Source organism: Ornithodoros turicata, chromosome 6 (genome assembly GCF_037126465.1).
Source record: "Ornithodoros turicata isolate Travis chromosome 6, ASM3712646v1, whole genome shotgun sequence".
NCBI classification, from domain to species: Eukaryota; Metazoa; Arthropoda; class Arachnida; order Ixodida; family Argasidae; genus Ornithodoros; species Ornithodoros turicata.
Genome location: NC_088206.1, coordinates 20,494,949 through 20,511,861, shown reverse-complemented (window position 1 = coordinate 20,511,861; position 16,913 = coordinate 20,494,949). Strand labels below are relative to the sequence as shown.

The following is a 16,913-nucleotide window of genomic DNA, read 5'->3' as shown; positions in this document are numbered from 1 at the left end:
AGGTTACGAGCTAAATAACTGTGTATGGTGGACAGTTTACGACTTCTTTTTTTTAAGGTGGTCTGTCATGTATGGACCAATGACCAACTAGACCACAGGATAGGCGCACGTTTTATTATGTGGACCCTCCGGAGTAGAGGTGTGCGCCGTGGGCATTTTTTCTGGCGGCAGCGTAGAGCACGTTGAAGCGTTGAAGGACCGGCGGCGGCGTCACGCCGATGTTGTCTTATCGGCGAGCACTGGCGAGCACAGGCCATAGGTGGCATTGGCAGGTCGTGGTATTGCCCATTGCCGTATTGCTCCGTAGACGAAAGCGCGCTGGGCGAACGCAATGCATCCTGGACAGGTCCTGGTCGTACGTCACAGCAAACGTCAAGGCACACGTGACCTTAAAGATGGCGGCGCCCGTGATCGGCGGCCAAACCGTTTGTAAACAATGCGGTTGTTGCTTCTGCGCGACGTTTTGAATGTCATTTGATCACGGTAATTATTTTCATCCGATAATCTCGCAGTAAAACGCGCAGTTTTGCACATAAGGCCTCGCAGTGTTGACGACTTCCAAAGATGTGATGACGACCGCGCATTAAGACTCACTGAGACGATGCGATGTACTTAAACTAAAGAGAAATGGGCTACCATGTTGCGGAAGAAGCACCGCATAGTTTACGCTGGCAAAATACGTTCATCTCTTGGCGTTATGACGACGGAGATATGTCGGTAAGCGGCAAAACAACATGTAAGTCAACATGTCAGTCTCGGGTTTTCGTCATGGATGTAAACAAAGTCACGTGACCTCAAAATGACGTTTTCTATGACGTGCGACCAGGACAAGATGACAGTTTTGCAAAAAGCACCCGCTTGAGGGTAGTTACAACAATGACGGGTTTGTGTCAGGGATGGGCAGTATTTAAATACATTGTAATTAAAATACTATTTAAAATATAAATACATGTATTTATATTTTGTATTTAAATACAGACTTGAAAAATGTATTTATAATTATATTTAAATACCAATTTTCGGGTATTTATTCTTGTAAATACGTTATAAATACTCTTAAATACAGAATATACTGACTCATATCTTAAAGTTGCCCTGCATTTGACCTTTCGGGAAGATGGGCGAGTTTGGGGCGCAATTATGCCGGGTTGCGTTAGCATGCGCATGCGACAAAGCATTTTAGATGGCGAGTTTTTCACTGTTGTTGCGAACAACGGTCGTGACTACCCGCTTACATTGTTCTACGAAGCATCTTCGTCAAATTTAATACAAGCACAAGTTCATCGGCACCTGTAGAGAGCTGTTCTCCTTTGCGAATCTGATTGTACGGCCGAACAGAAGATGCCTAAAAGAAGCAGTCTTCGAGAAATTTCTAATATTAAAATCGCCGTGATAATCTAACAAATAAATGCTATTCTTTCTTGCTGATTTGTCCTTATGATCATAAGTATTTCTGTAATTCCAGATGACATCTTCCTCACAGTATTTATGGCAGTAGTTACGGTATTTAAATACAGTATTTATATTTTGTATTTAATTACCCATGTTGAAAACTATTTATGAAGAGTATTTAAATACCCCTGTCAACAAAGTATTTTGTATTTATATTTAAATACTAAAAAAATGTATTTATGCCCATCCCTGGTTTGTGTCACCCCTGTGCCCTGTGCCACACCGCCACACGCACAGGATTACTGCTCCCGCTATCCTGTTGGGCATGACGTCATCCTCGTATGCCCGTGTTGGAGTTCCCGGTAACTTTGCAGCAGTTTGTTATTGCTGCTGCATGCACGTGTCTTTCGAGGTGCCATCTACCCCATCTATCTTAGAATAGTCACTGCAACCAGAAGGGAAAACCAGGTGCAACCAGAGAAACGGGAAAGTTTGTCCCCATGATTCGTTCAGTCTGTGTTCATTCACGAACAACACATCACTAAGCCGCTCGGTCGTTGCCCCATCCCAGCAAGTAACGCGCAGCTGCCTGACACGCCTTTTAAAATCAGTCGAATACGTGTTTGCGATGGCACAGGTGGGCTTAACTGAGAATGATCCAAATTCCTACGCGAGGCCCGACTTATGTGCAGTTGACCACGTCCACCTCGAAGTTGAAGTCGATTTCAACAGAAAAGTGCTCGCCGGTTTTGTGGACCTTACTTTCACCAGGAAGTTGTCAGAGGCCAAGTCACTGGTAAGAGCACAACGCAGACCTCCATAGCTGTCTATTTATTGGTTCATTGATTGCACCATCAATTTGCGTTATTATATGAACACGTACTGTGTTTCAGGTACTAGACACTCAAAACCTGTCTATTAACGAAGTGACTCACGTCAGCTCATCAAAGAAACTTCCTTACGACTCATCGATCAACGATAAGATTTTCGGGACCAAACTAGAAATTACTTTACCGGACACGGAAGTTGGCAAGTCAGATGTGTAAGTATCTGCTTCGTCAGTACTGTTCAGTGCTGTTAATAGTCTCCACCACTGACAACACAACAATGATGCGAGCCTCTCACTGCTGCAGTCATGAAGGAGCTTAGAATAAGCCGTCAAGGCTGCTGTGGCTCGATTGGTCTGTGGCACCTGAAATTGGGTGCTACTGATAAATTTGGGTGTTTATCCGGTTGTTACTTTTTCTTTCTTTCCAGTGAATGTGCCTGCAGTTAAAGTGCATACATTGGTGAAACGTACATATCTCGTCATATACAATATGTTACTTAATTAATACTAATTGCATTACGGTAATAATTAATTAACATCAAGTGTCTTTTGCATAGTTTATTGTTGCACTCAAATGACACCAGGCAGGTGCACAAATCGCTACTTAATAGTGCACATGATGCAGTTGAAATTTGAGGAGAAGTTCGGTTTAAAGCAATTTGGTCCTAAAGCAATTCAGAAGGGAATAAAAGCAAGAACTTGGTTCTTACTCGAAAAAGCCAGACACTAATTATACGTGACCAAACACATCATTATGATAGCTGGCTACTCATCTACAAGCAGCATCAATCATTGACAGCTCATGCACAAGCATTTATGACTAACGACAAATATCCTTCTCTGTCATGCTTGTGAAATTTTTTGTAAAAAATAAATAAATAAACCAACGCCATCAAGCCAAGTTGGCATTGTGAAATGTGAGAACATTTTTGCACATCACACTGTGTCAGAACTTTGTGTATTGCAGACACGTTAAAATCCAGGGAAATTTTATAGTAGTATCTCTAACATGTGCACTCAAAAGTCCCGTGAATGTGGCAACTAGATGGACCACATTGTTTAATTGTCGTTCTTCGGGTGACCCTTTGTTAGATGTTGTCCACAGTGTGCTGGCAGGCTGTAGGCAGACCATTCGTAAGGCAGGGGCAAGACACACACTTGTGATAAAAAAAATTGAAGGAGCACAGAACTAAACCCACACTATTTTGTCTGTCACATGCTCTGCAACGAATAAAATGAGCTCCTTCAAAAGAATGATGGGTCCATGTGACCTTCAGCATGAGTGTGAGGCCTCTGTTCTGCACACCTTTCAAAAATCATTTCAAGCCACCACCTTTTGAAAAAGAAAGAGCATATGTCACGACATTGCTTATTTTCCTACCATATGACTCGTGATGATATGACTCGTGACTGAATTTTCTTTCAGTGTACGTGTTCACTACGAAACATCTCCAGAGTCTAGTGCCCTGCAATGGCTAAGTCCAGAGCAAACAGCAGGAGGCAAGCATCCTTACCTATATAATCATTGTGAGGTAAGTCTTTGCGAAAAGAGTCACAAAGAATGTTCGTTTCTAAGTTGTACTGTAAAAATACCTAAACAAAATACAGAAACCGACACTGAAGATTTTTGTTTAAATTTAATTTGTACAGGCTTTTGCGTGGAGGTCCACGCTGCCTCAGGTATCGGTTTCTGTATTTTGTTTATGTGATCTACAGGACTTGACTCCTCTCTTCGTATACGCTTCTGTAAAAATACCTCTAAGCGCAGGATATATTACATTCCTTCAGTTCCCCAAAGACAAAGGCGATCCCACACACAGTTTTACTTCCCCTGCAACCGTTGCCTCCCCCTTCCCCCCCCCCCCTAGAAAAAATCCCGGTGGCACTCCTGCATCCATAGTCCCCCCTTGTCTCCCACTATTACAGTCAAACTCCTTTACAACGAACGCCTTTATAACAAACTTTTTTCACGGTCTGGTCAGGCGCCCATAGGATTCAATGCATACTTCGGACATTTATAACGAATTCCTTTATAACGAATGTACCGAAATAACGAAGCGATTTAGAAGTCTGTAGGGCGAAATTCGTGTCCTTTACAGCGAAGTTCTGCAAGCAAATGTCGAATTGCGAACTTTTCGAGAGTGTTTTTCATTCCGACGCGGCGCCACAGGTGTACAGTTCCACGGGGGTCATAAAAGGCGGGGAGAGAGAGAACAGGTGTTCATCCTCCTGGCATCTGTTCAACCAGATGACTTAATCACGTGGGTGGGGCGCAGTCAGGATTCGTGGACCTCGACTGTGCGACCTGCTTCTTCTGGGCAGGCTATACGGAGTGGACGAGGTCTGACACGCAAAACGGTAACGCTGCGCTATCTCTTAGGCAAGAGCAGAGGCTGGGGAAGAGCCTGCCCTCCACGTCCTCCTACTGGCCAGCATCCAGGAGGCCGAGCCTCCCTCGCTCTTGGTCACCAAACGCAAGCATAGTTGTAGAAAAAAAATTCGTATCAAAAGAATTAAACCAAAATAAAAATTGAGACAAGAAAAAAGACAGTGACTGTTCATTTTCTATTACTGTCAGTGAAAGAGGCCGATCATAACGCTTTTGTGTCTTCGTTTTTGGCCTATAGTGCCGAAATTCGAGAGATGATTCAAAAGGCCCACCACTTGCTTTCCACCCGCGAGCCGCGCGCTCGTAAAGCAGGCTTCTCCTAAAGCACACAGGCATTAGGTGAAGCCGAATTTCGGAACGATGACGTGCAATGTCGCCAGAAGCTGCCCCCTCCATGTGTTCTGGTCGCTTTTTTCGTCACACAATTTCGCGGCTTATTGTTGCGAGGGAGGTAAAAAGGTCAAAACAGAGATAAGGTTCCATGTCTTTTGTAGGTTGAATGACTGCAATGAGGTGCATTGATCAGACCAAAGAAGTTCTACCGACAAACAAGATTGCTAGTATTTTAAGGCATTTTTCCTTTGAAACATCCATTTTAACGAAGTTACCTTTACAACAAAGATTTTCCGCGGTCTCCTGAAGTTGTCTGTAGTGTAGGAGTTGGTCACTGACAAATAGAATTGTTCGTCGCTGTTCCTTCAGTGTTCACTGCTCAAGCGACTTGTTGAAAGGTTCTCTGTTTGAGTAGCACCGCTTTCACTTTTCCAGCCTATTCATGCCCGTGCTTTGCTACCATGCCAGGATACACCGAGTGTGAAGGCACCATACAGTGCATCCGTAAGGCACACTGTTTATTGAAATTTATTGAGCAAATAAGCGCAATATTACACTGTGCTGGTTACAGATTCGAGCTCCACAGGAGCTCACCGTCCTAATGAGTGCTATCAGGGAAGAAGCAAAGGACTCTGGTGATGGAAGGACAAAAGTGACACACTTCAACCAAAAAGTAAATACTCGCTAAATCTTTAGCTGTGTGACGTTTACGCAGAGACGATATTGATATATTTCAGATACCAATCCCAATTTACCTAATTGCCCTTGTGGTAGGTGACTTGGAAAAAAGGTACTAGAAAGACCAGTTTCAGTTCATCCAGCATCCTTAAAACGGAACTTCACTGCATAACACATTGCACACTGCGTAAATCAGTGGACCGCTTCAGGGCTTCAGTGATGTGTCATTCCCAAGATAAACTCGAGAAGACCACGCCTGTACCTGTTTTGTGCAGAAATTTAGCGAGGTTTACGAGAACCGTGTGAACAAAAATTTCCCATAGACTTTCCTGAGAAGTGAGTCTGCTTTAATGGCCACAAAAAGATGTACGCTTCCACAAATGAGATGAGAGAATGATGTTATCCAGGATGATGGTTGGCTGGAAATGTGTCATGCAGTGAAGTTCTCTTTTGAGAATGTGGCATTGGTGTGTATGATGGGTACAATGCAGCCATATGGGAAATAACCACGTTCGCAACTTTGTACGAAATGTCACAGTATCACTTATATTCTAGGCAGCTGGGGCCGAGAAGTCACGTGTGGGCTGAGAAGGAGTACGTTGACCTCGCTACCATTGACTTCGCTGACGTAAGCATTTTTAACCATGTCCATCAGTGCTGCATTACATGCTTCGTTCTGTTGGCCTTTCCAGACAGAAAAAATGCTTCAGGTGGCTGAGGATTTAGCGGGCCCTTACGTCTGGGGTATTTATGACCTGTTGGTGCTGCCCCCTTCATTTCCATACGGGGGCATGGAAAACCCCTGCGTGACGTTTGTCACGCCTACGCTTCTTGTATGTCATCTCTGTTCTTCTGTGACATAGTGTCTACAGTCTGTCATTGCATGGACAATTTCCTGTGCTTTGAATATGAAACCTGTTTGCTCCAGCATTTGATCTAGATCTAGGGTTTAGAATAAGCGTGTTAATCTGGGCGAGGTAGGTTATAATGCATCCATGGGAATGCAGCAAGGAAAACCTGAACAAGAGTGCTGTGTCGAATGCTTCTCTCTTGTCCGTGTTTTTCACGCCGTATTCCTATGGATGGTTTAGAATAAACTTCGAAAAATAGCTGACTGAACGACGTTGAACAGAAATGTGAAGCATGTGTTTACTCTGGGTATGCAGGCATTACATTTTTTGAATTGCAAATAGTCACATTTACCATTGAATTGCTGTCGTTATTAGTGTCGATTCTATGTGTGCAACACAAAGTGGCAACGAAAGCTGAAATGTGTGAAAGGCACTTGAAGACTCAAAAATTAGTTTTGAGTTTCCTGCTTCTGTACAAATTCTGTATTGTTATCCAGCTGCTATGATTGAGCTTAGAATTGCCCTCCCATTCCAAGGTAAAGCGTTGGAAGAAGTATCTAAACGTAATAAGCAGTGATGGCCAGTAAGTACATGTAGTTAAACTACCTGATTGTAGTTAAAAAGTAGTTATCAACTACTTGCAGATATGTAGTGTGCAACTACTAGTTAAACTACTATTTCGAGTAGTTAACTACAATAGTTAGGTTACTGCAAGCGCCAACTACTTTCGATTTTGCCTCAAGCTTTACGGCACAATTGTGCTTCCGACTTTCACCTTGAGCCACTTGTTTGATGAGAACGGAGGTGCAGAGCAATTGTGCCGTGCATGTGCACTAAATCTTCACTTTCGTCACTGCTCGTGATTCATATTTAGGTGTCCAAGGACACTATAGAATGGGATTGGTGTTGATGTACAACGTTAAGTAGTTAGAGATGTAGTTAAAATACATTTCAGTAGTTAAAGTTGTTTTAACTACCTCTCCTGAAAAGTAGTTGGACTACTCGTTAAACCACTCCATCGCGTAGTAGTTAGTGGCCATTACTGGTAATAAGGATGTTATACAGTCAAACTCCTTTATAGCGAACACCTTTTTAACGAAAATACCACTACAGCGAAATTTTTTGCGGTCCTGCTGGAGCCTATAGGTCCAATAATGGACATCCTTTTTAACGAAAATACCTTTACTGCGAACTTTTTTTGCTGTCCCCTGAGCTTCGTTGTAAAGAAGTTTGACTGTATTTACTCTTTTTTTTTAGGCGGGTGACAAATCCTTAGCCAGTGTGATTGCACACGAGATTTCACATAGCTGGACTGGAAATCTGGTCACCAATAGCACATTTGAACATTTCTGGTGAGTACCTCGTCAATATGTAGCATGATTTACGCTTACGGTGAATCTTACAGGGTTCCTACAAAATTTGAATGGATGAATGTGAGGTAGTTTATTTCTGGGACAACTATGGCAGAAGCCATGATAATAAAAATCGATCCAGTGACAGGGTGCATGGAGTGCATGGCTGCCAGAGAGAACGGTTGGCATTAAGGGCTATTTATAAATGCATAGAACTTTGTCTTCCAGGGTTATACCCAAGGTGTTCTTACCCTCTGACTTGTGTTATCGTCATTTTATATCTCCACTACTTGTTCACCATACAAACCAGTGGTGTCGTATTGCCCGTGACTTATTTGCGATTGCGGCTTATCTGCCGGAAAATTTTCAAAGTGCTCCTAAGAACAGGTCCTGCGGCTTATACGCGTGAATTACGCTAATTAGCTACCTTTAAACACTCATGAGACGGCACTGATCTCTTCAAGTACCCTCGTGCAGCATGTAATGAAGTTAGTAGCAATTTTCTTCCAAGGAAAATGCCATTGTAACTCCATGTGTTTCTCTTTCTTAGGTTGAATGAAGGCTTCACCATGTTCTTGGAGCGTAAAATTCTAGCCAGGCTGTGTGGGAAGGAACATCGAGAATTTGCGGCCAGTGGTGGCATGAAGGATCTGCGTTACACTGTAAGAAAGCCTTGGAACTTTGGTATACTGCTGCTAAGACCATTTTGCTTTTTCTTTATGTGTTGTGAGTTTTGTACATTAAACGAATAATGAGAGGGATATTTAACATGGCCTAAAACCCTGTTTCATTCGTCAATTCGTCTGTGGTACCAGCATTCGAACTATTTTTGATGTGTGGAGTACTCTCACTGCACAATCAAATTTATAGGAACACTTGTTTTCTTACATGTTCTTTTAAAAAGTTGCGGATTTTTAAAGGTGTGAGGAACAGAGGCAGGTCACCTGTGCTCATTGTTCTTTCAAAAGAGCTTATTTTCTTTGTTACGGAACATGCTTAGGGTTCTTCATTTTCGGGTTTTATGATTTTTCAAATTCGGGGGTGGAAAATCTGGTGCTATTTACGCACGAGAACTCAGGGAGAAATCGGGCGCTACGATCTCTGTTTGACATGTCATCGGGGAATTTTCGGGAGAAACGAAAGGCATATGAAACAAGCCACTGCTGTGACACTAAAACGAGAAACAAGATACTTGATATTTCCATTTGGAACTGGGGCAATGAATGACCGCTGTAACACTTGTCCGAGCTCCACAAAAGCTCGTCTTTTTTCTCCTGCAGGAGGGGATCATAAAAGGAGGACAAATAGGGTGTCACAAATAGCCCTCTTTGCTGATATAGTGATTTACTTTTCCGACGGTTTTTCTAGAAGGACAAGTTGAAGGACCGCAAGGATTTCGGATAGATATCTGGTTTTACCTGAATTCTTCAAAACTTGTTTGGGGGGAACTATCGTGAAAAATCAGGTTTAACCCAAAAACGAGGAACCCTAAACATGCTGCTGCGAAAAACACAAAAAAGTGTATGGCAAGCCCCATCAGAGCTCCTTCAATGCGTTGCTGAATGTCTGGTCTTGATTTTGCTGATTGTGAAGGGGTACTGCAGAAAAAAAAAAAAAGAAGAGTTGACTAAATCCCATTTTTAGCGACAAGAATAAGGACACGCGGTTAGACACTGAATAGGAAAGAACTGCGTGTCCTTATTCTTGTCGCTAAAAATGGAGTTGTACTCTTTCTGTTCAGAGAAGCTGACATTTAATCAACTGAACTTTTTATTTTTGTTTTTCATCGTTTCAAGGTGGACACAATGGGAGCAGACAATCCACTCACAAGTTTAGTTCCTTGTCTGAAAGGAGTTCACCCAGATGATGCATTCTCTACAGTGCCCTATGAGAAAGGACACACTTTTCTCTACTACTTGGAGCAGAAGCTTGGTGGGCCAGGTACACACTCCTCATAACTAGTTATGACCTGGAAACAGAGTTCATGGGGCAAGTAAAATATTGAAGGAATAAATGATTATAATAGATGGAAAATAACGGGCAGTATGAGTAAAGGAAATAGAGAAACACCTTAAGATACAAGATGTGGATTTGTTGATCGGGGAATTTTTGGGTGAAACGAAAGGGATATGAAACAAGCCACTGCTGTGACACTGGGACGAGAAACAAGAATCAACACAGACGGCACAAAGTACCGTATTTTCACACGTATTAGCCGCACCGCAGATAAGCCGCAGGACACGTTTTTAGATACATTTTGAAAATATTTTTGCAGATAAGCCACGGGTAATACGACGCGACTGCTTTGTGCGATAAACCAGTGATGCACATATAAAATCAATAGAGACGCTCAACTCTCGTCGACACCGTACTCCCTGCCAGCTGCCCTGTTCCCGTACTGGTCCGCGAAGTCGACGACTTTTAGTTTGAAGCCGCTGTCGTAGCTGTGCCTTCGTGTTAGAGCCATGCCTCACCTCTAACTGCCGTGCCCACGAATGCTGCTGCTCTGGTCAAATGAGAACTGATGCTTAGCTGACCACGTTTTATCCCGATGTCAGGTGTATTGAACCCTTCCTGTGGGTCTGCCGACAGAGGAGACCGTAGGGAAGGTCATAAACCCTGTCCACATTCCGGTGTCGGCATGATGTATAACAAAGGAGGTCAGTTCTAGTGTTCTACTAAGATCGGATTGTGCCCTTGTTGCATGTTTTTCGTGGATTGACGGGTTAGTGGTGTTCCAGGAGACATGAATCACTTTGTTAAAGCTGCGTGGGGGGATGTATTCGGAAGGTCAGTCCACTCGAATGTGGACCCGCCGCTGTTCGGTATTGTTCGTGCACTGGCAGGGCGGTCCTGTTCCAAAAAACATGAGGAACTGTCGGCCTTTTCGTTTAATCTGGGGTATGGGGAAAGTACCAGGGAAAAATAGTCACCAGATAAGCCGCAGAGCGTCCGCGACAAAAAAAAATTGCGCATAAGCCGCGGGTAATACGCGTGAAAATACGGTACTTTCAGTTAATGCTTGTGAACTTGTCTAAATTAGTAGCAAAGAACTGCTGACATTCCAACATAAATATGGCTAAGGGAATGAGGCCTACAAGAATATATGTATAAGAAAAAATATATGAAATCTTTTATTCACATTTTTAGTGTTAGTTGGCCAGTTAGCATAGTGGATTTTTTTTTTTTTTTTTTATTGCGTGTTAGCGCCGCGAAGCAACTGTGGCTATGAGCGGCGTACAGATGTGGACAGACGGAGAGAGGACAGCAGGAAGGAGTGGGGGACAGGGGGATTAGTATGCGTCCTGGGCCGACTTCAGGGGGAACTGTGCCGACATTCGTCTGAAAAGTCTTCGGAAAACCCAGGGAAAACCTCAGACAGCACAGCTGGCGGTAGGATTATAGTGGATTAGCATACTGTATAGCAGCTGTTTGTATATTGCAGAAAATAATCATCAGTATACAACTCAAAGTGAAGTAAACCAAAAAAAAGGTGCTGACCCCCAGAATTGAACCTGGGTCTTCCGATTGGTTGTTTACGTCGGAAAGTCACCTGTGAACAACAGGTTCTGATGTAAAAAGTTAAATGACATGCTATACCTATGTGAAGCGCACTATTTTCAATTAACTCTGCAGTTTACGTAGTGAATGGCATAGAGATTGAAAGCAAACCGATGTATTGCTGCTAATCCCAAAACAAATCCCAATTTGAATTCGTGCTCCATGGTGTTTTAGAGGTAGTTCGGCTCAGGCTGTTGTTTTAAGTGGGATAAATACGGGTGAGTGCAGGAGCAGCTATGTAGTATACGCACCTGCAGGGTTTGGATATCTGGGGGTAGAAATTCAGTGTTGCTGCAGGTTGTCGGTAAAATGCGGGTAAACCCTGCACTGTGTCCGCGGGTAGTGTGGGTTTACCCACACTACCCGCCTTTACTTTACTTTGAATAGCTATGGGTGAAAAATATACATGCAATGAATGTAGTGTCTCGATGGAACAGATGTTTTACAGTGTTGTCATGTGGAACGTTTATAATGTGGACTGTGATACTTGATACTGTTGGTGAAACAAGTTCATGGTTGAGGAGTTACAAGAGTCAATATGAACAGAGCACACAGGATCACTTCCCACCAACAGTTCTATTTACAGTCAGCAGTTACTGTACATCCTCTATGCTGTGCCCGTACTGTTTCTCGCTGCACTTGTCAATCATGAATGTGCTCAGTATGGATTACGCTTTCGCAGCATACGTTCAACTTTCATCTAATTTGTATTTGGTCAACAGGCTGCAGATGTCTGAACGCTTTTGGATGTTGATTTTTTGTCTGTCTGACTGCGAGCTATGAGAATAAAGATTAAAACAGGTATACCATGATTAAAGTGAACTTCACAAGAATATGCCTGGTATCACTGGTAGAATTAAAAATAATAAAGACGGTTAAGAGCATCAACTGTTTACTATATACATAAAAAACAAGACTTTCGTGCAGTAGGCTGCTCTTAACCGTCTTTGTTATTTTTTATTCTGCATCGCCGGAAACTTGTACATTGTTTTTTCTTCACGTTCTACGGTATCACTGGTACTCAGAGGTTCAGTTCCTCTATATTTCTCGCAACAAACTGTTATCATTAATGTAGCATGTTCCTACTTGGTGTGTGATTGCTTAAGCGTGCCTCCTTCCTGTTATTAAGCGAGAAAGTACCATTTCCGATGAGATTGCTCTTTTTTTTTCACATAGAATTATTTGACCCATTCTTGAAGTCTTACGTGGAACACTTCAAGCACCAGTCCATCAACACCAACCAGTGGAAGGACTACCTCTTTGAATACTTTCATGACAAGGCAAGGATGAACATTAGACATAATTTATTGGACAGCAGAAATGAAAATTGTATTATTTTGTTTTACAGGTGGATGTCCTGAAAGAGGTTGACTGGGATACATGGTTGTATGCACCAGGCCTACCCCCCGTTATACCAGAGTAAGGAAACATTAGATATTAATATAAAGAGCATCTGGTACCGTGAAACACATTTTCAAAAGACTGCACATTCCTATAAATCCTGCATTGCTGCACTTCTAAATTCTTGAAACCAGGTTTCTTGACTGGTCACTGATTTTGCAGGAGTGTGGTCTGGTTGTAAACTTGATTTCTTCATAAAAACTGTGATTGTGTAACATAACTGTCACATTGTTTTTTGTGTTTTTTCCCTATAGAATGTAGTTATAGGTGTGATGTTATGTCTGCCAAGAAACCACCAAGAAAAAGAAGCACTACTAAGAAAAAGCACATTAACAGCACTTGTATGAAACAGCACAACCACACATGCTGCTGCAACTTTCAGCCTTTGAAAGTTATGCTGGTGTGTAGTCATGCTGTCCTTGTACTTGCCTAGTTCCTTTTGGAGCTTAGGTTAGATTCATACTTTCTTTTCTTTCTTTCTTCTTTTTCTGTTTTACTGGCCCTTCAGCCATGTCATGTTAGCATATGCATACTGCACATAGTGGTTGCTACTGTCATAGAGTGTGAGACACCACCAGCAGTGTTGTTGTCATTATTGATATCTCCATATCATGCAGAGTACTGGGAACACGACACATACATAAGTGACTTATTCTGTGTAAATTTCGTATCTTTCTTTTTCATCCTTCCTTTTCCTTCATTTTGTTTTTTCTTAACTTTCCGTATGTTCTTCTGCAGCCTTTGCACTGATGTGTACACTAACATTATCTCACCAATTTCCTATGGACATCAGTGTATTGCATCTGTGATATTAGAAAAGAAATACACGTTCAAGTGAGCTGTACTTCAATTTATATTCCTTAGGTATCGCAGCAAACTCGCAGAGCCATGTGAGGTTTTGTGTAAGAAATGGGCTGACGAAACTGCAGATATTTCAACGTGTGCGTGTTCTGACATAGAAAACTTCTGTCCGGTACAGCTACAAGAGTTTCTAGCCTTGCTCCTTGAGAAGGTAATAGTCTATGTTGTGTCATCATCTAGTGAGTGTGTAGATATAGTACCTTTATATGGGCTTTGGCCTGTACAGGTATTCAAAATTACTAGTCTTTTTTTCCTTTGAAGTTGAACGAGATGGGAAACTTTCAACATTTTGGGTGATATTTCATTGTGCCCCGACCTCCTTTAGCTGCTCATATCCACCAAAGATGATTCAAGATGTACACCTTATTTGGCATGCATATTTACAAAGCAACCACTTGCAGTAAAAACATGGAATAACAGCATGATGGTGAAGCAAAAACAAATAGCAGCCAGATAATGCTTTAGCTGATTCACAAATGTAGCTGTGGTATTGAATGTCATCTTATAGGAGCATCAAGGTGAGATTTATGGCTTGAAATCCTGTGTCATTCGTCTATTTACTTTAGGGCTGTGCGAATATTTGAGTTCTCGAATTCGAATGGAATATCAATGACTCGAAGAATTCGATTTGCGAATCATATTTCGAATCTTCGTTTTCCCAGATATTTGACCCTTCCCCGAATATGAATGACACCACCCCGAAAGTGGGCTTCACCTGATGCTTCCCTGCGTTAGGTGAAGCTTGCTTTACAAAATTGCCAGTGCTGCAGAACCAGCACAGGTGGACTGTAGTTGTTTAGCTTAAGATAATGTTAGCCCAAGTTAATTGTGTATACTTTGCCTAAGAACTGGGCAGCGTCCCTCCTACATGCACTTTAGCGGAGCAGGCGAGGGATTTTGATCTGATGCCTGGGAGGTTGCCTTTGAAAAGTTAAGGCCCTTCAATAATGCCTCCTGCCCAGGAACAAAAAAGGGGTCTTAATGACATCCCTTGCGTTCAAAATTTCAATAATGCAACTTCCCTAGGCAAGACATATGCACTCCAACAAATAATATAAAAGATGTTCATGAAAAAGCTGAGGCAAGGATGCCAATTTGTTTGTTTCGGAAGAGGTCTGTGGATGTTCAGCAGCAATTGCAGCCTCATCTATGTAACATGCCATTGCATAACATAAAATTTTGAAGTCAAGATAATTACTCCAGTAAGTGTAGACTCGCCTGAAAAGCAGGAAACACATCATTCAGAATTAAAGAGTGGGGGCTTCCCACAGAAGCATTGTGTGTCTCTCTTGTGGCAGTTCGTGTTGTGACAGACTTCCCATGAAGCAACACTCACTTTGTTGTGTACATTCTCTTGTGGCATTTTTGTGGTTGACACCCGTTTTTCTGCTTCGTAGGCACACGTGTCATTTTGGGGCACAGGTAAATGTGTATGCAAATCCTAAACATGCGTAATCTAATCGGACAGGAGCCCACTTTTATATGCTATGCAAGTAGGTCAGCTCCCCAATATTTTTTTCTAAATTCGGGGGGTAAAAATGGGGTATAAACATACGCTCTAAATTCATGCAAATTCGGGTGGGAAAACTTCCAGTATGCTAAATTCGGGAAGAAATCTGGCTCAGTAACTGAAACTAACTGTTCTGGTTTAGTACAAACAGTGATATAACTGCATTTAGTGCCAAAGAAGTTGGTGTGCATTCCTGCAGACGTCTCGGTGAGGGCAATTTGCCAGGTAAAAATCGAGTTTCACCCTAAAGAGGAAGCCTTCAATTCGGGGTGCAAATTCGGGGAAGAATCGGGTTAAACCCTAATACTTCAGGCTCTTGACATGGAATAGGTTCTTCTTGTGTGACGTCAACTTTTTAGTTTCCTTCATTCACAAATATTGTAGAAGCATTTCAGTTAGCTCTCTCTGTAAGTAGCTAGGACTAAGAGTAGTAGTAACTGGCTGTTTATAAGTACCTAACTTACGTTCACCTAACAAAACTACCTTTGTGTGTTCCTTCAGAAGCCGCTGAGCAGTGAAAGATTCCTCCAACTGACAAAGCTATATAACCTTGAACAGATGAACAATTCTGAAATCAGATTTTGGTAAGAACGCTTCTGCTGTATATGCATTGTTCGCAGCATTGACATTCTTCCCTTGTACTGTGGATGCTCTCCAACACTTCATTTTCCATTTTATAGTTGGCTGCGACTGGGTCTCCTAGCAAAATGTGAAGACGTGATTCCCCACGTCATCAAGTTCCTCGAAAAAATAGGCAGGATGAAGTTTGTGGTGCCTCTGTTCAGGTACTGCTGCAAATGACAGTTGTTACCGAAATGTTTATGCAATCAACTACATATTTTGTTTTGCAGAGATCTATACAACTGGGAAGAAAAGCGGGCAACAGCTATAAACCTCTTTGAAAGATTGCAACCCCGAATGATGCACGTCTTGAAATACACGATCAGCAAAGATCTCCACGTAGAATTAACATAGACTGAGGCATTACATTTTCATTTTTATACCACAATAAAAAGAATTGCAACATAATGAACAAAGCCACACAAGACGTTTTGGCTCTGCAATACACAGGGTGTTGCTTTTTATCTACAACAAACTCATGGGTTCTCTCAATCACGATAGCAATGCTTGTTTTTCAGCCGGGTGACATATGGCACAGATACATCAAAATGAGAGTTTTGTTCCTAGGATAGAGAAGGAAGAGATTTTGTAAGGAAAGTTACGTTCCGATGCACAACATTCTTCTGGTTAGGAGGCACGCATGCCATTTTGGGGCGCAAGCAAAGGTGTATGGGAATCCTGAACATATGTAATCTAATGAGACAGGCACCCACTTTTATATGCTATGCAATTAAGTAGGTCAGCTGTGTGCACAGTTTCCCGTGGGTGTACAGAGGGGTGGGGGAAGGGAATGCTGTGCAAAAATAAAGGATCTGCTACGGTAGAATGCAACATGTGTAAAAACCAAATCACTCTGTGAACGTGGTAAACCGGGGGACAGATGTGCTATCAATGTCTGGTCAAGGGGTGGATTTAGAGGGGGGAGGATGTCCTGACCCCCCTCCTCAATTTCTTTCTTCACATATTAATTGGCCCTACATCGCGTGTATAGCATGCTGTCCATAGCAGGACCCCCGCCTCAGAAAAACCCTGGATCCGCCCCTGGTCTAGGGCGGGTACCTGGCAGCGCGTGTGTACCGCAGCATTGTTGCCGAGCGCGTGCTTTTGCAGTGAGCGGCACTACGATGCTACGGTG

At 42.5% G+C, this 16,913-nt stretch overlaps 1 protein-coding gene across 1 annotated transcript; it reads left to right on the top strand.

The window, feature by feature from the left end:
• The first annotated feature begins 1,645 nt into the window (after positions 1 to 1,645).
• Positions 1,646 to 16,203, top strand: LOC135396382 (leukotriene A-4 hydrolase-like). The gene is made up of 17 exons (XM_064627322.1): positions 1,646 to 2,188; positions 2,286 to 2,434; positions 3,648 to 3,753; positions 5,379 to 5,447; positions 5,515 to 5,616; positions 5,681 to 5,733; positions 6,177 to 6,249; positions 6,314 to 6,454; positions 7,730 to 7,824; positions 8,375 to 8,486; positions 9,621 to 9,765; positions 12,562 to 12,665; positions 12,734 to 12,804; positions 13,651 to 13,798; positions 15,659 to 15,741; positions 15,838 to 15,942; positions 16,009 to 16,203. The coding sequence occupies exons 1-17, from the start codon at positions 2,021 to 2,023 to the stop codon at positions 16,130 to 16,132; spliced, it is 1,848 nt and encodes a 615-aa protein (XP_064483392.1). The 5' UTR covers positions 1,646 to 2,020; the 3' UTR covers positions 16,133 to 16,203.
• Positions 16,204 to 16,913: the final 710 nt, after the last annotated feature.